At 37.7% G+C, this 25,118-nt stretch overlaps 1 protein-coding gene across 7 annotated transcripts in view; it reads right to left on the bottom strand.

The window, feature by feature from the left end:
• Window positions 1–4,284: 4,284 nt before the first annotated feature.
• Window positions 4,285–25,118, bottom strand: part of ARMC1 (armadillo repeat containing 1) — a 34,177-nt gene continuing 13,343 nt past the window's right edge. For all 7 annotated transcript variants that reach the window (XM_080380466.1, XM_080380468.1, XM_080380463.1 and 4 more), the window contains exons 4-7: window positions 11,038–11,227; window positions 7,555–7,671; window positions 7,397–7,471; window positions 4,285–6,825 (exon numbers count right to left, since the gene is read on the bottom strand). In XM_080380466.1, coding sequence (XP_080236592.1) covers window positions 6,634–6,825; window positions 7,397–7,471; window positions 7,555–7,671; window positions 11,038–11,227 — 574 coding nt within the window. In that variant the 3' untranslated portion in view covers window positions 4,285–6,633. The remainder of the gene's footprint in view (window positions 6,826–7,396; window positions 7,472–7,554; window positions 7,672–11,037; window positions 11,228–25,118) is intronic.

Raw genomic sequence — 25,118 nt, 5'->3', positions numbered from 1 at the left:
TGCCTGACTATTTAGCTATAGCACTAGTTACACCTGCATCAGGGTTCATTATACTGAAGGTGGTATGCGTATAGTATATGGAAGGCTGAAGGAAAAAGAAAAGAGAGTACAACATGACATTCTTAACTTATCTTGCCAGACACACAAATATAAACTGCAAACATAATATTAAAGATGTGATGACTTTTGAGACATCCCAGGTGAAGAACTAGCCATCACCAGCTTTCATTTACAGTGTCCTAGCTTTGAAATAGGGAACATGCACCTCTGATAATATAACTGCAAAGTTATGTTTGAAGAAGCTGTTTTCACAGTGAAGGCTTATATACAAAATCACTTTTTTTTTTTTCTTAGAACAAGATTTTGCAGGATGGCACAGAGCATTTTCATTGTTGAAACTACTACAGTGAAAAAGATTTCAAAACCAGTTGTTATTTATCTTTGCTTATTCTGTTGAAGGGTCCAGATATAACTTCATTTAAATAGCAAGAATAGCCTTGGAGCACATGTAATTTACTGTTACAAACAGCAATGCATTTTATACACCAGAACATCTACACATATGGAGAAACAAAACCAGCTACATTGACTATAATAATAAGATTGCTTCAGCAGCCTAAATGACAGAGTTAATGCTCAACTATGTTAAATGGCCGCTATTTCCCTATTATAGTGGGTGATACATCTTCATTGTTTCAGTAATGTAGCCAACAATTGAGAGCTAAGTAGTAGCCACTCTTCACCTTCAGTAAGCTTTACAGGTATTTTATATGCAAAGAAATAGACTCCTTAAAAATATGCCATTTACTACATCCCACTGAATTACAGTGTATAAACAATAATGGTTATTTGCTAAAACATTACAGCATGTATTTGTTGTAGCAAAGGAGGTAAAGCCATGAAAACCAAGGGCAACATACGAGCTTTTAGTTTTATATCAAGATAATGAACGTGAATAGCTTTGTCAATATTAAACATGGGACTTCCATATTAACAATATAGGGCTTTATAATCAAAAATCTATTATGGTAGTTTAAGTTTTTATTCAGAAAAAAATTAATCTTGCAATAATACAAATTAAACCATCACCTTTAGACAGTTTCATGTAACGTTAAATTAGTGCTGTTCCTCTAGCCAGGAGGAGCAGCCTTTTGCAAATGGAAACCGTTTCTCTGGGAACCAGCTTCCAGCTTCCCTCCCTCCATCTCTCTCCCTCCTTCCCCCCTACTCCCCTCCCCGCATCCCCCCCCGCCCCAAAAAAAAAAAAAAAAAAGGGTGTCCCCATGCTGGATCTTTTGCATGCCCTTCAAAGTTTAATACAAACCAATGCAAGGTGGATTCTTCCCCAATGAAGCGTGGCCAAAAGGTCACATGACAAACAGGACACCTTGTTCTATCACTTTCGACCTGCATGATCAAGGAAGGAGGGGAGTTTAACCAAAACACACTCTTGAAAAGTAATTAAAAAGAAACATCATGTTTGTATCAGCTATATGATGGTGTGTATATGGGGAATCTGTAAGAGATCAGACATTCTTACAGAAGCTTTAGGGATTGAAGAACACTAATGACATCGATTGCTAGAAAGGGTGTAAACACCACCTTCCGGTTGGATGCTTTAACCTGCATGAAGACAGCAGATGCCTTGGCACGTTGTCATGCAGGTGGCACTGCTGAAGTAAATCATGTTACGCAAAGCTTTTGAAATATACCATAACATATGCAAAGATAGCTAAATATTTTTGGGGAAACTAACTAGAAAGAGTATTTGTCACCAAAAGTTCTTCCCTACCCAGAACTTCAACAAATCAGTAAGGACTATTTTGAGAAGAAAATTGGCTTTCAACCATGCCTGGCTCGCAATGCAATCTTGTGTATAACTCAGTAAGGAAAGTTGCTTATGACAGGTTTGACTTTTCTACTCTAGGCCAGTCATTCAGACAGTACAAAGGCCTCAAAATGGAAGGCATTTCAGCTTATTTTTGTAACAAAGCATGAACTAAGAATCAGACACAGCTCACAAAATTTCATACTTCCCAGGATTCCTGAGCAATCTGGGTAAACAGATGCAGTTCTGCAGTCCGTAAAGTAAGGCTAGTAGAAAAACACCTTTGTAAAGACCTTGTGTTACAGATGTTCTTGTTTCTGTGGGATGTTAGGTGTGAACAGCGTGCCAGCTGCTCCCTGCCAGCTCACCATGGGCTCATATGATAGTTTGCCCTCCCCTTACATCAGCAAACATCCAGAGGGGCAGTTCCTATGGAGAAGCTGACACGGCAATTCCCTGCACGGGTAGGTTAGCATGCCTGCATCCCTGAAGGACCTCAACGAGAAGAAGTATGAAACAGCAAGGCATTATTTCAAACTAGCAGTACTCCCTTATTCTCAGTACTTACATTTAACTCGGTGCTCCGACAGGAAATGAAAGCAACAGTCTTGCCATATGGTGGTTTTATGGTATCCTTTTTTTATACCTGCTACTTAAGAGACCCTTTTCATGCCAATCAGACGTATTGCCGTACACTGCTGGCATAGAAGTGCTTTTTACATACGTTTGGTTTCATTTGTGATTTCATTCAGCTCCTTGGTAATGGTCAGATCACTGCAAGCACTGCTGGCTAACCATCCTGAACTGCAGGCACTGGGCAAGTATTAAACACTGCTGGAAATTATGTAGCTACCAGGTTCTGTGCAGTCTTCATGCCATGAAGAGAGAGAGCTGCCGGGAACTTGATCCAGATAGCAGCCTTCAGATGCTAACACAACAAACAACTTCTACCATGACAACTGGCACAAAAATATGGTAAGTGTGCATCTCCTCCGAGATGTTTTTGTATCTCCAGACAACTTCAACTGCTTTAATGGATTTTAATTTATTCCACAAGGGAAGCTCTAACTCTTTCAGTCACTAATGAGCCTAGTGCAACATGCACATAAATGAACAGCAACATGAAGAAATTTTAAAATAATGTAAATTCTGATGTGGCACATGCATCAGCTTACAGAGGTAGACCTCACTCTCCATGTTTTAACCAATATACATGCAAAGTACTGCAAATTTAAACCAGCTTTTTCAACCCTAATCAAAACCCGCATGTAAAGCAGGCTAAACAAGCAGAGCATTGCCTGCTCCACATAAACTACAATAGGAAAATTTCTTTAACAGCTTTATATTAAGCTTTAGAGCAGGAATCTTAACAGCCAGTCTCACCCCTGAGGCTAATTAGATGCCATAACTCATGGAAGAAGTCTCCAGTGACCCCACCACTCATCTCCTTTTACCAAGTAATATGCCCTCAACTTTTTCCCTGAAGAAACACAGTCAGAAACTGAGATGAGTTGAGAGGTTATTCTCTTCTCTACATTCATCTGTTTTCAATCCTTTATTTTAACAAATAGATTGATTCACATTTTAGAAACTCAGAATAATCAGATACAGATGAAAAAACAGGAAAGACTATGGTTCAGCCTTCTGCAAAATGAATACAGTAAGGAATGCTGCTGCTAATTTTCATTAGGTGCATTTTTAAACTCCACTAGTTGACAGCTGGAGTGTTGTTCACAAGCAAAAAGGAGCACCCACATTTTATTTTACATTGCAGGCAGTTACAGGAGTACTTCTCACCTGCCAGTTTGCATCTGCCTAGGTATTCAATGTTTTCTTCCAAATTAGCCCCACACAGTACTCTTCCTCGTCAGCTTGCAGGGCCTATGGCAAAAGTCAGCAACATCAGCTATTTTTGTACAGAATAAGCCATAGGTGATTGTGGAGTGGGAAAGCTAGAGTATATTCTATTTCACAATACTGCAGAATGCTTACAGTGCTTTGACAGCTGTTCACAGAGGCACAGTTATAAGGCTCAATTTTGCCTCTACCCACCCCATCAGCATTTACTCCTATTATGAGGAAACATGGTAGTGATTACTCTATTACGGTGTACACAGCTATAACCCTAGGAGAATTCAGGAGCTTAAACCATGATGTAGCGGTGGCTTCCTTGGCCATCAAGTACTCTGCAACTACTGCAATGCAATACCAGTGTTCCGTCTCCCGGTTCAGCTTCTTTTTGGATGCCTCTAATTTTACAGTAATTTTTTTATGGTCATCTTTGGCCAGAGTAGAAGGGCTTTCTCATCCTTAATCTGACCTCTGAAAAAGTACAGGCATAAAGTCAATGAATGACTGCATTGTGGGGTTGGGTTTTTTTTCCAAAAGGTTTCTCCAGCAATGTTGATTCTTCTTAATTTCCTTAATGAAATATGACCTACACATCATTTATTTAAAAAAAAAAAGCCAATGTCCAAAATACCTCCCCAAGAATGAATTTGAGATTACATCTTCAAGTAGCTTCTACTTACCTACTTTTCACAAAAAAATTGTTTAAAATGCAAGCATGCTCTAAACATACGGAAAAGCCCCACTGTGATATGCAGCAAAGATCTCGCTATGCCTAGACATTTGCATTCCTCTGTTAAAATGAGATGAATGAAAATAAAGATGAAAACGATATAAATCTAATACCAGAAAAAGGCACCAGCCTTTGTTTAGACATTTAAAAAGGCACCAGTCATATTTTGTTTAGTTATATTATCCTTTATTATTTTACAATATATTTCAAAAACTTTTACAGGTGCCTTAAACTGTTCTACAAGAGCTGCAATACTGTCATAAAAGCACACCTACAGACCAAATGCACAAACAAACTGTAATACCTATTGGTACTGAACCATTAATATCCAAAGGGTGTAGTCTTTTAGTAAATAGATGTGCAGTAATGCAAATGCAAACAGATGTTTATGCAGAAAAATAAAACTCTGCATTCATGGCTATAGAACAGAGGACTTTTCAAACACATTTGGTACTGTAACATTCTAGACAGCAGTATGAGTAGTATTACATATTTAAAGCAATACATGCCTTGAAAAGCCTGTATTTTCAATCTGTGCGTGTAAACCTGGATGAAAAATAAACTAGATATATTAAAAAACATGAGATATCTAGTCTGCCAACAAGCTTTTGTTTCTTTTTTACCCTAGAATGACAATTAACGGGTGGGTGAACTCTGACCTGCATTATTATTTTACATTACCATTTCCTCAGCATTTCTGTAGTATTATGACAGCCTATGAATTTTGTTTTTCATTCCTTCTGCACAGGCACAGGGGAATAACTTTGATGCATTCATATTTTTTTTCTGAGTCTCCAAGTGGTAAATATAATTAATAGTATAGCAAATACATTACCACAAAAAAGCATTGTATAATGAGGTTTATAACATTATTTAAAAGTTGTCAGCTGTATTTCTCTGGTGCAACAAAGCAGTGGCACTGCAGTTTTCAAGCACTGTGTATTGAATCCTTTCAGGCACACAGTGTTTAGTAACAGTTCAGATATATATTATTCTCTGCCTACAGAAGTTTTGCTTATATTATCACTTCCGGTCACAGAAATTACCAAGACATCTTTAAACCTAGACTGTCTGTTAAGTAACAAGGTAAAGCCAATTGTCTGCATATGTTTTTAAGCCTATCCAAGCCGATGTACTTTCATGGAAGCCTCATGAAAGACATTAGGATGGAACAGTAATTATATATCAGATTTGTTAGGTAAAAAAATGGAAAGGTTTAAAGCCAAAATTTATGAGTGTGGCACTGTGGCAAAAGAGGCATTCAGTTCTGCTTTATTCTTCAAGTTTAAAGTTTCAGTTACCATTAAATATTTGCTAACAGTGAACACCATTTCTTAACCAAATACAGCCTACAACCCTCTATTCTCTGCAGACAGAGCTGCACTGGGTCATCCCTACATTAGACCACAGATTTTTTTTTTTTGCTAGTCTTCCCAGCTAGCCTAAACAGCAGTCAGTGGTATTTGTTAGTTTTATATATATATATATATATCAGTCAGTCACACCCATCATTACAAATATGCTCTACTTTATTTACTGTACAATGTATGTATATGTATTTGTGTCTATTCAATCCCTTATTTCTTAACCTCAAGCACTCCAATGGTTAAGGGCAGGCTGGAAAAATTCAATATACATAAAAGGGTTATAAATTTCAAGTCTGTAGTGATAGCAAAAAGGGAACATCATTGTGCTCACGCTGTGAACATGGCTGGCAAAAATAAAGGCAAAAGAGGCAGACTGTATTTTTCTCTGGAGTCAAAATCTAGAAAATTAAACAAAATAACATTAGTCCAAAGGGATGCAGAAATAAAAAGGGTATTTCATTTAATGCAGAACTAGAGCTGTTAAGAATTTTCTTTCGCAGAGGCCCTGAGACTTGAGTTAAATGGATTCTCCCTATCACGTGTTTCATGTGAAGCCAAACTTAAAGCTCTATACGCATAAACATTTGGTATATAACAGTGGACCCATTTTTAAAAAGTGAAGCAATAAAATCTAAATGAAAAACAAATTAAAGAACAATTTGATTGGAGGCCTCTGGTTTTTGACCCCTGCCCTATCAGGCTAAATGTCCAATAAAATGTAAAATGCAGCATACATTTGCTTAATCTAAAATTTTTGTGATGATTTATTGCAAATTGCACTTGGCAGTTCACCACACCAATGGAAAACTGGCCCCCCTGTTGGTTCATTCACACAGTCTTTTAACACCAAATACAAGTCACCAGTAGAAAGATCTTGATAGAAAGTTTGCTGCTGTGCTGAGCCAGCTTGCTGCACCTTCTGGGTGCGACCCAACACGAGACACTGCTTTGTCCTGTTCCTTAGTAGGGCTTTCATCTTCTGGTAAATATTCAGGTAGATCTGTATTCTGCTCTACTTCTACTGGAGTATCTTGGAATGGAACTAGCATCTGATAAAACACAACAGATTAAAATTACATCAAATGTTGTAACTCAAAAGAATGAATGGAAGTTACATACATATATATATATATTGAGGATGACAGACATGCATGTTGTGAGACTCCTTCCCCATTCCCCTATACATCAAGAATATAAATGGAACCTACTATATATCTGGAATCTACTATGATTAGGATATAAATAAAAAAAGCTTTGGCTTAACATGCAAGAAAAAAAAAAAAAAATCAATAAAGACAGCCCTTTTACTGTAGTTGCAAAATAAAAACAGCGCAGCAACTGCAGCCAAAAAAACCCCAAAGGTTCACTGTGATCCTTTTCATATCATTAAGGAGAGAAATATTTACAGTATTTTTGTCCTTCTTCCAAACACTTAAGTTTTGTAAAACTGTTCTACGGATACATGTCCTGACATAGGATACTCTTCATTCTCCTTCTACTGTATGTGTAGCACGCTCACTTGAAAAATTTTGCCTGGCATCAGATGTCATGGGCACAGAGGTGCTGGTATTAAAGATAGAGCTGAGCTAGAACAACTGGTATTTTAAAAACACATCCTACCTCCTCGCCACTTTCACTTTTCACAACTTGCTGTGCCTTCATAACTTTGGTTGATGCTATTGCCGTTGCCAATGCCTACAAGTACACAGAAAAAAGCCAAGAGCTTAGTGTGACAGAATGCAATAACGTGAGGATCTGAAGGCTTATCAAGCACTTACCTCTGCTTTTAAGTCTGAGCGAATTCGGACCACACACCTTTGAACAGCCATTTGAAAGGTAAAACTAATAACACCTTTAATTTTCAACAAGGCTTCTTCACAAAGATTCCTTCGAGACTGGAAAAGAAACAAACACCCCACAACTAAAGTACTTTCATCACACACCATGTGAAAATGCTCACAATTAATTGTTAAGGAATTCCTGTATGTCTGAGGGCAGGTTGTTACTCAACCACATTTTTGCAGAAGAAAACTGAGACTTACATTTTAGTGCACAAATATTAGGCTCTCTTGCCACAAAAAAAAAAAAAAAGAAAAATTGCTTACACTTTAGAAGTCAAAGAAGGATGGAATCAACTGTAAATAATTAGAGAAAAGTGCTGAAAAGCAAAGAATGTTTTTTTCTGCCGTATGATCAGCTAAACAGTCCCCTCTGGTTAAGTTCTGATTGACTGAAGTGCTCATTGATGAATAGTTAGTGTTTAAGTTGGTATTTATCAGACACCTTGCCTCCATACTGACTGAATGCATCAAAGCAGCTGTTGTATCTTTCAGCTGCTTCATCTGTGGCAGCTCACAGACATCACTGCACAGCACAATTCTTATTTCAAAGGGAAAATATTTGGTTGATAACCCACAGAATGTTATGCTTAAAGCAAGTGACATTGCCTGCTGTGCTGTAACATTACATTGACCTGTACTAGTTGCATCTGCTCTACATTATCTCAGAATTTTCTGTCATTTATTTTTCCTTTTAATATTTGCACAGATTAGTTGTAACAAAACAGATCAAAATATACTTGGAGAGACTGCTAGCAGAAAAGGGGGAAAAAGAGAAGATGCACTGTACCAGAAATAAACTGACAGCCTTACACAGGTTCAAAATAATGATGTATTTAACTTTTACTGCAAGTTTCTGCAAGGTTTTAAATAATAAGTTATTTCAAAGATTGTTACATTAGCTCTCAAATAATTGGTGGTCAGTATTTGGGATAGTTTCATGCACAACAAGTAAATAAAATTATTTTAGTCTCTGAAAGAACTACGCAAATCAGGGGCGTTTTTTGGCAGTTTAGCATATATATTGAACTAATTAATTTGTGTAAGTTTATGTATTTAAATAATGTTTTTGAGACTTTGAAAAATAACTTTATACAACACATTCATAGCTTATTAGCCTAAACATATTTTATGCTTACATGGGTGTATAGCAATTCTGTGACAGAATTTGGCTTTTTACTCTGAGATCCCAGGTTAAATCACAGGCATATCAGTTTAATTCAAAATGAACGTTCAGTGATTAGATACCTGACAAATCACTTCTTAAAAGAAAAAGGTCCATACAGACCTTACCGAGGCCCATATAGACTCCCCAAACATCTAGACGCTTGGCAGCACCGGTCTTGCTGCACAAATGTCCTTTACAAAGTATGTTTAACTATGGCATTTAGGCACAAACCTCAATACACAGCTAGACATCTTTCTGCATGGTACTCCTGAAGCGTGGGCACAGGACAGGTACAGTGTAGGACAGGTGAAGTTTAGATTATTTTCTTGCACATCAAACCCTGATCACCATACCCTAGACAAGTACTACTAAAATGTATAGACTAGAAAACTTACTGAGGGGGGTGCCACAGACTCCTGTAATACTGCTTCATTCTTTCCTTTTTTTTAAGCTTATAAGCAATTTTGATAATTAGATCTTAAAATAAAAACATCCAACCCCACACTAAACCACAAACGACCTTTCCCTCCTTGAAATAATCAGTATCTAATACTTGAGGTTTTAAAATCCACAGGTATTTGTAGGATTTGCAATCATTCCTAGCAGCAGCTTCTTGTTCCAAATCTAGAAGATAAAACACAGGTAAACTTAAAATACAGTGTTTACAACCCTGCGTTTACCTACTATGTTTTTTAACACTCATATGTGCCACTTTATAATCTTTGCTAGTTAAGTTGGGAATAGTGTTGAATGAAACTATGCTGCTTTTATTGTTCTCATCCTTCATTATCCTTCCAGTGCTAACTTACCGCGATGCTTAAAACAGCATTACAGGTATGTTTAACTGCTGGGTGAGCACCTGGAGTATCACTAACATTTCTTTAATCATCTGATGATGTACATAGAGCTATGTACACTAGCCATCTTCAGCCAGTGAACAGTCAGATTTTTCTTTTCTTTAACAGTAAGCTAGAAAAACATGCTGGTGCGCTCTAGGCAACTACAGGAGCCTGCAGTTTTGCTCTCTGGAGCTAAGCTTTTTCAGGATACCTTTGCCTCAGCTTTTAAGAGAGAAACTCCACAAATCTTGCTAAGTTACATTTGTTGAAAAACACAAATAAACACTTCTAAGATAGAATTAGACCATAGCCAGCATATCTAAACTCACAAAACATAGGTGGACGAAATTTCTTGCTTGGAGATACCTGTGAACAAACAAATCAACTAGAAGCTTGAAAACAAACCAAAGCAAACTTAACAGGAGACAACCAATAGGACTGAATTAAAAAAACCCTTCAGAGCACAAAAGCCAATGGTGTTGACAAAGCACTGCCTTTTAGACATAGCAAGTGCTGGAAGGACAGAACTGTAAAAAATATTTACTTTGTATAAAGTGAGCTAGAGCAGCATGTTATTTCTAAAGGAATTAACTATGGTCTTATGAAAACAGTACGATGGGTATGCTGTTGGTAAACTGGGCCTGTGGACACGCTTACTTGGCAAAATATAAAGCAACAAAGCAAAGGATCAGGTCTGATCATTTAAAATGGGTACAAAACTGAAGATACAGAGTCCGGAGGGCACTTGTGGATAACATGCTTAAATAGTCTACATGCTGTTTGGCAGCCGTAAAAAGGCAAACATGGCCCTGGGGTGTTATCTACAGGGGTATGGTAGATAAATCCGTAGAAGTTATTCTGACATTACATAAAGACTCAGTGAGACCTCATTAACTCAAATGCCATTCTGGTCACTACAGTAGAAAAGATCTCACAGACAATGAAAAGATGTAGCAAAACCAGCTCAAAGAAAATACAGCATTTCTAAATTAAGAGTAAGGGGGGAAAAAAACACCAAAACCAAAACCCAGTGTCTGAAATCTCCGTAACTAAAAGGAAACTTATTTTTTACCACACTGATATACTCACAAGATACCCTTAAGCAAAACCGCTAAAGGTACCTTATTTATCCCCTTCTTTCTTGAAAAAGAAAATTAGGAAAGGCGAAAACAGAATAGTTTTTTAGAGTAATTAAAAAGCCATCAAGGAACTTACCTTAAAACATCTTCTTTAGATCTTCTGAGTAAGCTTGATTTATGCAAGATTTTATTAAAGATCTTGCGATTCAAAATATAATTCATGGAAATTGCTGACAACTGATGATGCCACACAAGCAGCCTGAATACATTGGTTTTGTGGCAAAATACATGTCAGTATGGCATGCCTTATTTACATAAATGCTGAAGGTTTCCTTACCGAATCATCAAGGCCATCTATATGCAAAACCACCGTCTTGGCACGCTTATTTGTGCTGCCGAGGAAAAACTGTGCTTTCCGTCGACGATAATTCATCTCATTCACATTGTCTGTGTCTGACATGTTAGAAGACTGAAGGATATCATAGACTTCAGAGGCTAAAAGTTTAGTCTCTCCTGGTGTAGTGGTCCTTCAAGAAAAAAGGGATTAAGGTTTGTAAATATTTGTTTTTACATTAGTACTCTGAACACTTGCTGATTATGTCCTTGAAACTGGAATACTCCACGTGCTACAGAAATACAATTATAGCAAATATATAACAAATAGCAAAGATTTTAAAAGAGGAGAAATTAGGCAAAGCTATTTCCTTTCCCATACTCCAATTTTTAAGTCTAAATTCTAATATAATTGTAAACAAGTCTGTGTTCTCAAACAACCTGAATATAGTTTACATCAGTTTGACAACTACAAACCAAATGTTAGCAGATGCTCAGTGCACCAGTTACTTTGTCCATGTTGAGGTATGTTTTTTTTACCAAAAGATCTCCAACTGCCTTGTGAGTTTAATTTCCCACTTTCCTTTTTACATAATAAAAATAACCTCTCTGTTCAACTGCAATCTTTCCAAATGTTTTCTTCTCTGAAGCTACTGAGCACAAACAGCTGAGCAGAATCCCAGTTCTTGAGGAATCCGAAGGTTATTTCTGATTAGACTAAAATTTATGGTACAAACTATATGTTAGCATTTTTTTAGACAGAAAAAATGTAGGTAATTGAACATATATTGATTTCTTATAATTAAAGGTAATTTTAGTAAGGTACTAAACATAAATCTGTTGTCTAAATTCAGCCATTTTAATTATGCCAGTGATTTAAAGCTATGTGCGGAAACAAAATTATTACTGCATCAACTTGTAATTAATCTTAAAATGATGAATGACAGCTTTGCTGCTTTGTTTAGCAAACACTAAGTAACAAGTACCTTTAGACTTCTTTTTTCTTCCATTTGACTTCTTTAATTACCAGACATTAAACACATTTTCCATCCTACCATACAGACAAGAAATAACACTGAAGCAAGAATGTTAGGAGTTCTCAGCTTGTGGGGGTCCCAGCTAGCTTCCCCCCTGCCCCTTCTCTGCACCTGGTTTTGAACCACACTCATTTGGAGAGGAAAACATGAGTTCTGGTGATCATTCAGCACACTGACAGCATTCAACAAAAAAAAAAGGTAATAAGCAAACAGCCAAGACATAAAATAGTAAAGCATTTCAGCATACGTTCAATTTTAAATACATGCTTACATTCTACTTTCCTACAGTGAAAAAAAAAGAATATGTTAATTCACAGAAACAAGTGCTGGGAACTCACAAAGATTTCAACTTCAAGCTTCCACAATTTGTTAAAGTAACAGAACAAATGATAAAGCCATGCAAGCTGATGTCTTGAGGTAGTAATAAATTAGCTTGTGCAAAAGTGACAACTTATCAAGATACTATGAAATTTACCTGACCATTAGTTTTAGCAAATTCTTTCAACAAAAATGACAAAATCCCTGTCCATTTCAACAAATTTACAATAGCAGACTTATTTTTTCGTAAGTTTAAATGCAGTTAACTAAGCACACTACTGAAAATATCATTATCCCACCTACAGCACCCACTATGCTGTTGGTAAGAGGGTTTTTTTGAATAAAATTTTACTACTGCATTCTAGAGTTAAAAAAAATTCAGCAAGACAAATACAAAATAAAATATACTTAATATTAGCCATAATACATAAATGCATATATACATACACAAAAGAAAGATAAATTATCAATATGTCTAAATATATAAAATATACAAGTACCTAAGAGCAAAAAAATCAACAGTCACTTTCATACAAGTTTTGTGCTCACAACATTATAGTTGGCATAGATCTTGGAAAAATAATGAACTGAGATTAACTGTATTAATGAAACAACCTGTTGACTTGCAAACACAAATTTAAATCTCCTCTTATTCAATACAAGCATTCTAAGATATTCCCAAAACAAGTCTATACAAGTAAACGTTACGCATATGCATACACACACTCTTAAACTACTCTGATAATTTCCTGTATTTTTCCAAATAGAGGATTATTACTATCTACCACTAAGTTACAGATGGTAACTCTAGTTACCCCTTTCACATTTAAAAAAACCACAAAAGCCCAAACACAAGTCTTTAATCTTATATAAAGAGAATCTGTTGCAAAATAAGCAACTGACTGTGAATAAGCAGCAGCATGAAACTCAGACACTACACTACAAAGGCAAGAACAGTAGATGTCACATACGAATACCAGGTCGAAAAGCAATCCCCTAATAAAGGTATAAGCCAGTTTTTATTCTGCAGAAATGCAGTACTACACTTTCAGCAACTCAGTTAAAACAAAACTGCACAAAATTCCATACAGAAATTCTTCTACAATTTCTAGTGCACTGGTAAAATGAGTGAATACAAGTTTTGCATCAATCTTATTTTTTAATGAAAGTGATTTATACAACAGCTATAAAAAGAATAGAAAACTTAGTATTTTAATATCAGGCTAAATCTAAGGAAGAATTTAGTGTTTGTTTTTTTTTTTTTTTTTATAATGAGGGTGGTGAAACACTGACAGGTGGCAGATGCCCCATCCCTGGAAACACTGAAGGTCAGGTTGGACAGGGCTCTGAGCATCCTCATCTAGTTGAAGATGCCCCTGCTTATTGCAGAGGGGTTGGACTAGATGCCCTTTAAAGGTCCCTTCCAACCCAGACTATTCCAAGATTCTATGATCTTTAAGGAAAATAACACCTGTCTAGAACTAAGTATAATAAACCCTCTCTATTGTAAAACCAAGGTGATGTTCAATGCTGACTGTTTCTTTATACACTGTATTAGTAACAAGAAAATGAATACAATGAAACTACACATAAAATGAAAACAAAACAGTGGAAGTGTGGGTTTTTTAAAAAAATAAGGATAACACGCAGGCTCTGGTTTTGTGGCCTGAAATGAGAAAAAAATGCAACTTTAAGAGGGTTCTGATGGCACTGGCACAGGCCTTCCCAGCACCTGCACGTCAGCAGTTTGATACCGCTGCTCACAACTCTGACCCAGCCTCCTGCCACCACCACAGAAGTCACTGTGCAGTTAGAGATTGATTGAGAATAATCAATCACTGGAACAACCTCCCCAGAGATGTGACAGTCCCCATCACTGAAGGTTTTCAAGATGCGATTGGACAGGCTGCTAGATAGTCTCATCTAGTCCCCCTTTCCCAGAAAAGGTCAAACCAGATGATCTTTCGAGGTCCATTCCAACCTGGGCTGTTCTAATATTCCATGACTAGTGTTCTGCCACCCTGCTAGGGAAACTGTAGTCTCCAGTTAGAGCAGAGTAACAGTTGGTAAGAGTCAGTAACAATCTCTTTCAGAGGCGGTAACATCTCACATTACTTCAGCCTGCCAGAAACTCAGATCTTTAACTTTCACTGTTGTTTTGAATTCCTGTCATCCCAGAATGGTCAGTATTGGAAGGGACCTCTGGAGATCATCTAGTCCAACCCCCTGCTAAAGCAGGTTCACCCAGAGCAGGTTGCACAGAGTTGTGTCCAGGTGGGTTTTGACTGCCTCCAGAGGACAAGACTCCACAAACTCTCTGGGCAGCCTGTGCAGTGCTCTGTCACCCTCAAAGGAAGGACCTTCTTCCTCATTCAGACAGAACTACCTGTGCTGCATTTTGTGCCCATTGCCCCTTGTCCTGTTGCTTGGCACTACTGAAAAGTCTTGGCCCCATCATCTTGACACATGCCTTTAAGATATTTTTAGATATTGATAAGACCCCCTCTCAGTCTTCTTTTCTCCAGGCTAAACAGGGCCAGGTCTTTCAGCCCTTCCTCATAAGGGAGACATTCCAGTCTCTTAATCATCTTCATAGCCCTCCACTGGACCTTCTCCAGTAGTTCTCTGTCTCTCTTGAACTGGGGAGCCAAGTTCAACTTAAACTGCTGCCAGTCCTTCCATTATGTTCACCCAAAGCTGACTGTATAACATGACCACAGAATCCAACATATTATGTATCTGTCAGAAGAGCATAAAAGAAATAGCTGTCTTTCTTCACAACTAAAAATAACTTTGTGAACACGGTCCAAGTGCTGCAGAGGTTTTATTAGCACAAGACATTTTTAAAAGTTTTAGCTAAGCTTAAAGGACACAAAAATTACTGGCTACAGCTCCAAAGGTGTATGTGATGTGGGTTGAGTACACATGCTTGAAAAGAATGTGTAAGCAGCATATAGCATTATGGCTGTACAACCACCATGTGACAAGTATACATGCAGCATTGTAAATGATAATAGAAGGGCCCCAACAATCTTCCTAGCATAGCTGTATCTGATGTAAAAATAACATAGAAAGTTATGTTTCTTCCTTTAGAAAAAGCACAAAGTCTGAGAAAGACTAATACAGTGGATTTTCCCCTTTTGGAGAAAGACAAGACAAATACATTTGTAAATATATATATAGGGGGTTTTATATATATATGTGTATGTTTGTGCAAAAGACCAACTTATCCTTTTTAGAGCTGTAATATTTTATGTATAGATTATTTTAAAATAAACGTGTACATTACATACACACTTCTGTATCAGAGGAAACAGATGCAATCATAACTCTGCTTAAAGTACAGCAGACCCTGTGTACAAGCAGAGAAACTATTACATGCATCTCCTCAGTGGCATACATTGTGCTCTAAAGACACATTAGCCCAACAGATAACATACTGTAACAGCACTTCACTAGTATTAATTTTTGTTTCACTAAGTTTATAACCTAGAGTCAGAAGGTCTTCAAATTAAAGAGGGTATCTTTCTTTACCAAAGATTAAATTACATCCTAGATTCTATCAAAAGGAAATTTGTGTCATTTAATTCCAAAAGTCTCACTTCTACATTGATGCTACTTTTGACTGTACTTGTTCCATTTGCCCACTACCCACAATAAGACAACAAAATTACCCATTAATGAAATTTCAATGCTCTTGTTAATCTTTGAATGATCACCTCAGCCCCTGGGAAGGTGATGGAAGAAATTTGGAAACCATTTCCTCCAGACAATTAAGGACAAGAAGGTGACCAGGAAGAGCGAGCATGGATTCACAAAGAGAAAGTCATGCCTGGCCACCCTGATAGCTCTCTACAATGAAATGGCTGGCTTCATAGATTAGGTGAGAGCAGTGGATTTCTCGTGACATTGTCTCCTGTACAATTCTCATAGAGAAGCTGATGGAGTATGGACTGTGTGAACAGATAGCAAGGTAGACTGAAAACCAGCTAGATGGCCAGGCCCAAAAGGTGGTGATCAGGGCTGTGAAATCTAGCTGGAGTCCAGTATTTAGTGGTGTACCCCATGGGTCAATACCGGGTCCAATTCTGTTCAATATCTTCATGAACCATCTGGATGATGGGGCAGAGTGGACCCTCAGCAAGTCTGCAGATAACACAAAACCGAGAGGAGCAGCTGATACACCAGAGGGTTGTGCTGCCACCCAGGGGGACGTGGAAGTGCAACGCCCTGCCCCTGAGGAGGGCCCAGCACCGGCTGGGGGCTGACCAGCTGGAAAGCAGCTTGGCTGAAAAGGCCCTGGGGGTCCTGGCAGACACGAAGTTCAACATTAGCCAGCAACATACCCTTGCAGCCAAGGTGGTGAATGGCATCCTGGGTCGCATTAGGAGAAGGGCTGCCAGCAGGTGGAGGGAGGTGATCCTGCTCCTCTGCTCAGCACTGGTGAGGCCACACCTGGAGTGCTGTGTCCAGCTCCGGGCTCCCCAGTACACAAGAGAGATGGGCATACTGGAGAGAGTCCAATAAAGGGTCAGGAAGATAATTAAAGGGCTGATGAGGAAAGGCTGAGAGAGCTGGGACTGTTCAGCCTGCAGGCGAGAAGGCTCAGATCTTATCAATGTATATAACTACGGGAAGGGAGGGCGCAAAGACAGAGCCAGGATCTTTTCAGTAGTGCCCAGTGACAGGACAAGAGGCAATGCCACAAATCAAAACACAAGAGGTTCCCCGTGAACATCAGGGAACACTTCTTCACTGTGAGGGTGACTGAGCACTGGCATCACTTGCCCACTGGAGCTGTAGAGTCTCTATCCTTGAAGATATTCAAAAGCCACATGGTCCTGGGAAACTGGCTCTGGGTGGTCCTGCTTGAGCAGGGGAGTTGGACCAGATGACCTCCAGAGGTCCTTTCCAACCTCAACCATTCTGTGAGTCTGTGAATATATATTACAAATTGAGAGGTTGTTAAGCAAATTCAAACAGCAATGTACATGGAGCAGATCCATTTTTACCTACTTATGGATATCTATTTTTTCAGGTTAAGAGTATTTTAGAAGTTAGGCTTTTGTGTAAGTAAAGCAAAAATATTTTCCCCAACTACTTTCCTTACATACTGTTTTCCCTAAGAGTTTTGCATGACAGCTTAAATAACTAATGCTTCTGATAATTAGACTAAAATATAAGCAGCTGTGTAATTTTATTTTGATTTCAGAAATTTTCTGCTCCCATATTTAGACTTATGGTTCACTGCTTAGTCCTAAATTGTTTTATATTAAGACATTATGAACTAAAGGCAAGGCTAGATGGAAAAGGAGAGGCTTTGTTCTCAAAGTCATTAAACTATTTGCTAACTGGTATTTCAAATGTTTTCACCTTAGCTTATAGCATGCTCTTACCAGCCACAGTCATCAAGGGAAAGTTATTGAGCTTATTATACCTTGTAATAACAATTCAGAAACTTCTAATACAAAACTTAAAATTCCAGTAATTTACTAGATACATGGATAAAAGCTACAGCTCATTCCCTGCACAAGGCTGAGAAACCTCTGTGAGAAGAGGGCAACCAGAGGTAGGCTCTTTCTATCATAGAACAGCCCACTCCCTGAAACTGTTAAGATCTAAGCAAGGAAAATGATATACAGGAACAGCACATTTGCAATACACCACTTATGCACATGTAATAGGCAATTTCACGTACAGAGTGTCTGTACTATATATATATTCAGAATGCATGGCCCCATAAGGGAGGGGGCATGGTATACAGCCTTACAATCGATGGAGAAAGGCTGTGGTGCAGCCCATCAGAAAAGGCGGACATGCATTGTATGGCTCATCATTATGCTCTTGCTCATGAGTACTGGAAAACCAACGCACAGAAAAATTAGATTGAAAGCAAGTCTATAAAGGCAAAGAAAGCTAGTAGTGGTGAAGGGAAGATCAACTCAATCCACAAAACTAAGGAAATAGATCTCAACCTTTTAAAGCCAGTTCAGGTAACATTTCCCATACTTAATATCTCAAGGAATTTACATACTAATGGAAAAACAGTACCTGAAAGCACAGATCTTTTTAAAAAAAATCGACCACAATTAAAATCTAACAAATATGAAGAGTTTGAAGAATAAAAATGCCTTAAGTACCCAAGTTAAGGCTCATACTTGGCAAGACCTCAGCTGAATACCATACTAAATCTACTCATGAATGAAAAGTAAAACCAACTCTAGATTTAACTTAGTCTTACCACAGAAAAATCCTAAGCCAGTCAGTGAATGTAACAAAGGACTGGATGCATAATTTTTTCTTTAAAATGCCAGTTTGAGAGACTCCATTTCTAGAATGACCCAAGTACCTTTCCAACAAGTTTGAAAAAAAACTTATGATCACATTAGAAGTAGACATTTTCACTTGATCTCAATCCTTTTCATACATGCAAGTACTGCTCCTATAAGGTAAACCTAGTATTTTTCCCTAGGATCCTAAGTAGTGACATTTTCAACCATCATTTTATTTCCATAATGAACCTCATTCACTGCAATAAATGTAGTATCCTGTATGACACAAAAAGCACAAGTAAGAGTTTAATGGATTGGCATGAATTCTATCTAAATACATCGTTAGGTAAATGCAGCTGTATTAGAAACCTTAAAGCATATACTTGGTAGAGATTTATCATCTGATTTAATTACAGTTATAGAGTGGCTAACAAATTGATATTCCCATCAACTACACCTTAAGACCACTGATGTATTTGTTTCCAGGTGACCAATCTCTTTCAGAGCCCATTCTTTCTATATTTAAAGACAGAAATCATCTCTAGCACTAACTAAAGGGAGCAGCAAGCTGCAAAGAATTGCTACATTCTGTAAGGGGCAGGAGGGGGTTGTGGGGAAAGCACTAATCCTTGATTCTAGAAATGAGACACAGTGATTGACATGGTTTTGATGAAAACTTTGAGCATGAATGACAAGCCTAAAGAAAGAGCATGGTATTAGAGAAAAAGCAATCTGTTTCAAGACAGTTATCTGATCTGGCTGTTTTTCTGGCTGTTTTGCTCCAGTGCTAGGGCAAGATTCTTTCTTATCTCTAAGAATGCTGCTCTTTCTTTGAGTTTTTAGTGCATCCCATGATACGGTGGGATCACAAGCATATAGCTGCTCTCCTGATCATCCCAGGCAACACACAAGTAATTTGAAAACAACTTGGAAAGGAGCATTACTTGAGCACATACTTGCTCACAGTCCCCGTCAGTGCTATTACTACGCTACCCACTACAGTACACCTCAGCTCCCTCTAGCCCCAAAACACCTAGAAAAGACCAGGTAACTTTATACAGCAGCTGACAAAAAGGATTACCACCTGCTTTCTTAAAAGAAAGAAGTCAAAATCCTCTAGAATATAGACAGCAGGATCCTTATGTTGGCCAAAACAACCCACTACTATGCTTGATATGTTAACAATAGGAAAAAAAAAATCATAGGCATAGAACAGGAAAAACAATAGAACCTGTAGGACTGGGCAAGTTCAAAGTGGCACAATGAGCTGCAGTGCTATGAATCTCCAATCAAAAACCAAGCAGCTGGACTGCCCAATGAATCTACGTGCAGCCGGAGTGCTGTTGTGCTATGTGACTGCACTCCGATGATATCAACCCTGTGCTGACCACATATTACTTTTATTTACTTCTAGGTTGTTGTACCATGGAAACAAGACAAGGTCAGACAGACTTTCCTGCAATGCTTTCTAGACCTCCAAGATGCCTGCCACTTGGCAAATCTTCCAGACTCTACTCACACCACTAGCTATGACAATTCGACCAGGAGACACCGAACCAAGAAAAGGGTGGAACAGGACAGGGAAACCTGATGTCTTGAAGTTGATTTTGTACTAAACAAAAGACAACCCACTGAAATTAGGAGTCAGGATTGGATTACCCAGTGCCACTTCCACGTCAATTTAAGACATATGCCTACTGACCCTGAAAATTTAGAGAAACCCTATGTAAATGTGATGTTCTGAAGACTCCTGAAAAATAAAAAAAAAGCCTAAATATTAAGTTGTAAATCTGAGTAAAATCACAGTACTATCCCATCAACTGCTGTAAAATCAGTGACTGTGATACAATCTTAAACATTTAGCAAACTGAGTAATTATCCATGCTTAGAACATTTCCCTGATTCATTCTATTGTCCTCTGGTCACAAAAGGAGAACGAACTTTCAAGAATGGGATAACAGATTTGAACATGTGCCATATGTTTAAGCCAGCTATTCATCCAATTTTGTTTAACTCTTGCTATTTATATGCTAAATGGAAGATCAACTTTTGATCTTCCACAGCTTGGTATCTACCATATGGACATATTCACCATCTTAAAAAAGGAAGAAATCAAGTTTTGTTACTCAACTAAACTCAAAAGGCTTTAGAGTAGCGTTTGCTAGACAGGAGTCTGCACAACAGACACAAACTCCAAGCTGAATTTCACAGTAGCTATTTCCAACATCTTGCCTGCTAATGAACAGTAATCATGTCATGGGTTTATATGGCAGAAATCATGTTTATTATATGGCTTCAAGAAAATGCATCAGGTTTTAAAAAAATAATAATAATAATCTTAAGGGTAAGAACTGACTCTGATCCTTCCCAGTGGAAGACAGCAAATATTGGCATAAAAAAGCCAATCCTTCCTGGCAATAATGCCATAGCAACCAGGTAGAAGTATTAGTAGTGCTGGAATTAGGCTCTGTACTAAAGCATTTTAGGACCATCTTGAAAGAAGCCAATTATCACTTCTTGTATTATCAGCATGCTAACAGCATTAAGTAAATCATATAGTAATATATGATGATAGTAAATAATTATCTGGAAAATCCTTTTAAGGCTTAAACCCCCCACTGTTTATTTTGATTTTGAGAAACAGGCTTTATCTAGTTATTTCCCCGAAATCTACTAAAGAAAAAAGCTTGCAAACTTAGAGATAAAGGCTTCCCTAAACAAAACCTGTGTGAATAACAGGAATTAAACTACAGCAGCAACCTGTTCCAGGGCAAAAAATAATGCAGGTTTAGTCTATGCAGGCATATCTGTGTATAAGCTTTGTATCCGACTCATTTGCTAATATAGTCAATACTAATCTATTCAGCAGATACTTGAAGTAGTAACTTTGAAAGCAACAACTATTGAAACATCTTATTTTGATATCTTGAACTACTTATTTGTTGGCAAAGGATTTTTTTTAAAGCCAGTATTAGCAGCTTCACTGCTAGCCAAATGGACAGCGATCAAGCAAAATAGGTTGAAGCATCCGCCAAAGTTTAAAAAAAAAACCTTTTGTGCAAACTTGATGATATACTGTGTAGTTACAGAATGCACTAACAATTTTAATTTGTTCCCAGTTATTACATAGGACTTCCTACCTGCAAAAATCAATGGAAATCTTGCAGAAAGTTACTTAGCATGTACTGCAAAACAATGAAGTATTAAAAGCCATTCCTGAATAGAAATACATCTAATTTAGAATAACATATTCACTTTGCATTAGTTGTCCCAGATAAAATCCACTTTCTTCTAAAACAACACCTCCATTCAGAAACTGCTAATGAAGACTGCTTAATCATTAATATTTTTTTGAGGCATCTCCCCCTGTGGCACTTATTGCCTGTAATACCCACAAGAAACAACACTTATGGTTTAATAGAAAAAAAATCTGCCGTTTTTTTGAGGTCAAAAAAAAACAGGGACAAGCATCACCTGCACACAAGCGCACTGTAACTCAGAAGTAGACATACAATACTGGCAAGGCAAGATGAGGAACCTCACAGCACTAAGTATCCATCTACCACCATAAATGGCTCCAGCCCACAATACTGTCAATCTGCACCTGCACTAAGTATTAAATACTTCACAACCCGCTACTTTGATTTCAAAGCATCTTAAGCCTTCTCTGCGCTTTATTTCAGTAAGCTGTCGGCAAAAGTCAGCATATCGAAGAACCGACATCAGCACTTTTTCTTGTAAACTCAATAGTAACTGGTGAAGGTCACTCTATTCCCAAAATGCTTCCGACACCAGCTGACAACAAGGCTTATTGAGTGTTAAAAGCACCCTGTGTTGCCATTACTATTCTTGACTCTTCTGCCAATCCACTTAAACCTCTTCCCTCCCACCTCAGCACTGAGCCCCACTACAGAAGCAGAAGACACATGTCAAGTCGGTCTTGAGGCACTGAGTTCAGCATGATGGTATTTTTTTCTCTACCACAGTCAGCAATTAGTTAAACGTCAATTCAGATTCTGTTCCTTTTAGCATATCAGAACATTGTGCCACGCTCTAAACCATTTCATTTTTTATAATCAATGCTTCTCAGAGTTCCATACTTCTTTAAATATAAAATCTGCAGGAAAAAAACAGGAAGTAAAAACACATTAAGCTTATACTGCTTTCTAAAATACCTAACTCCCTGCTCCAGCCAATTTCTAAATGAAGAAGAACGTGACTAAGACATAGAGCACACAGAAGGTTCTCTTAGATACGTATTTTTATTAAAGTTCTTTTATACTTCACACAGTTCCCACCCCGCCCCCCCTGCCCCAGGTGTTTCAAAGTTCTTTTTTCATTCTATAATACTCTTCACAACATTTCTTGCCTACAGTGAGAAGCTGCTAATTCATCTAACTTCCCAACTGATTTCTTCACATTTAAATACAAAGCACTTAGCCATTACGATTGTGCCCCTGTCTCTGCCAGAAAAAGCAACACCAGAATAATGATTATTCACTCAGTAACAGGTACTGAAAATACTTTTCCATGTTTAGGAACCTATGATTTTGTAACACAGCTTTTCAGATATTGTTATAAGTCACCATTGTAGAACTCAGGCACTTCAATGGTTAGTTAACAGGGCATTAAGAATATGATGACAAGTAGTGCTACTCATTGTAAACCAGCTGAAGGCCATGATTTTGCAGAACTTACACGTAGTCTGTAGATCTTACATTACATAAATGACCAACCAAAACCACTGCGTTAATGGTTACTAACAAATAGTGAGATAACAATGTAAATTAGTTAAGTTGGAATTCACTAAAACCCGAGAAAACAAAACATTTAAATCTAAAAAAAGGGACAGAGAAACTGTTGAAATGCAAGTATTGTAACATCAGAGCTGTACCAAGCAAGCTGTGCATTAGCTGCAAGTCCTATGCAGAAACCAGTAACACAAGTAGCTGGTCCACTGTTTCACTGATGCATTGAACTAGTATACTAAAAGCTACTATATTGAACTAGTATTGTATTGAACTGGTATGCTAAGAAGTCTATGGATGTATAGTATCTGAATTAAATTGAGATAGACATTAGATAATGAGAAGCCACACAACCAATAGTCCTGATGCAGATGCCAGATACCAAGTGGAACGTCATAAGGTAAAAGTAGTAGCTTGGAGAGCAAAAAGTGAAACCAAACTGTATTCCTGAGCACAGTCAAAAACATTGTAATAGGAATTACACACAGATGACAGAACGAAAAAAAATAATAATAGAAAGACACAAAAGCCAAATTTAGAGGTTGACAACCACCTAAACTGCTGAGTACAGAATCAGTACTGATTGTGTAGAGCTCATTAAGCAAGTAAGTTGCATGCAAGAAGAAACAATGACTTTGTAATACCTCTGACTACAGAAAGGTCCCAAGATAAAAAACCCACAACCACCACCACAGAACATCAAAAGTACACTGAAAGAACATCAAGTACATCTTGTAGGGTACAGGGCAGAACTTCCATTTGGTCACACTTTCATATTTTTCTCAGTGACCAATTCTACACTCATAAAACCAATAAGCCCAGCCTAAATTGCATCACTCACAATAAAGTTATTTATATGACTACTAATTTCTATTTATCCCTGCAAAACATAAAACCACAGTAATATTTCAACATGTAAAATACTAGTTACATTTGAATTGTCAGCGGTCAGGTCTTGGACTATTCTTACAAATGACATCCATCTTTCCAAGCCTTTAAACCTTATTTTCTTATCTTACAAAAGCCCTAAGATTCTCCCAGAAAGCCCATTATCATGATCAAAGTCCAGGTTAACACCAATACTGTAAAACTAGGATTTTACATGATCTCAATACTTTGTGTTTTATTTATTGTTACCATTTGTCCCTCTGCCTCATCTCTGTGTTGAGATCATGATTTCCTATATCCTCCATAATGCTAAATATACTACTAGAGTACTGAAAAACAAAAACATTTTCAAAAACAATCACTGAACTGTGAGAAAGTCTGAACTCTGGTTAGTTTGCCACGACCCAACAGCAAAAAGAGTAACAACTTTTACTGGGTATATGCCTTACTGACCTAGGTAGCCCACACCATTGAACCCACCCTGTCCCCTATCCCTCCATTCCTTCTGATATATATGATCTCCTCCAAATACCTGGAAGCTGTAAAACAGACAAAAGGAGCATTCAGCCACTTGGAACAAATAACGTGGTATATTTAAACAGGACATACTGGCGTTTCCTACATTTCCTAATATTTCATTGGGAGGTTTTTGGGCAGAGGATGCTTTTTCAAAAATAACTTCAAAAAAACCCTGTTTCTGAAACTTAAGATTAACAAAATATACAATAAAAACACTGCTTAAAGAAACCAGGGGTGGGGGAGGGGGATATTAAGCCCTTTTGTTTAACAAGGCTGAATAAAGCAGCCTGCAGACTTCCTGCT

The sequence above is a fragment of the Falco punctatus genome (assembly GCF_963210335.1).
Source record: "Falco punctatus genome assembly, chromosome: 3".
Taxonomy (NCBI): Eukaryota; Metazoa; Chordata; class Aves; order Falconiformes; family Falconidae; genus Falco; species Falco punctatus.
Note: the sequence above shows the minus strand (reverse complement) of the source record. Positions and strands in the feature narration are given on the sequence as shown.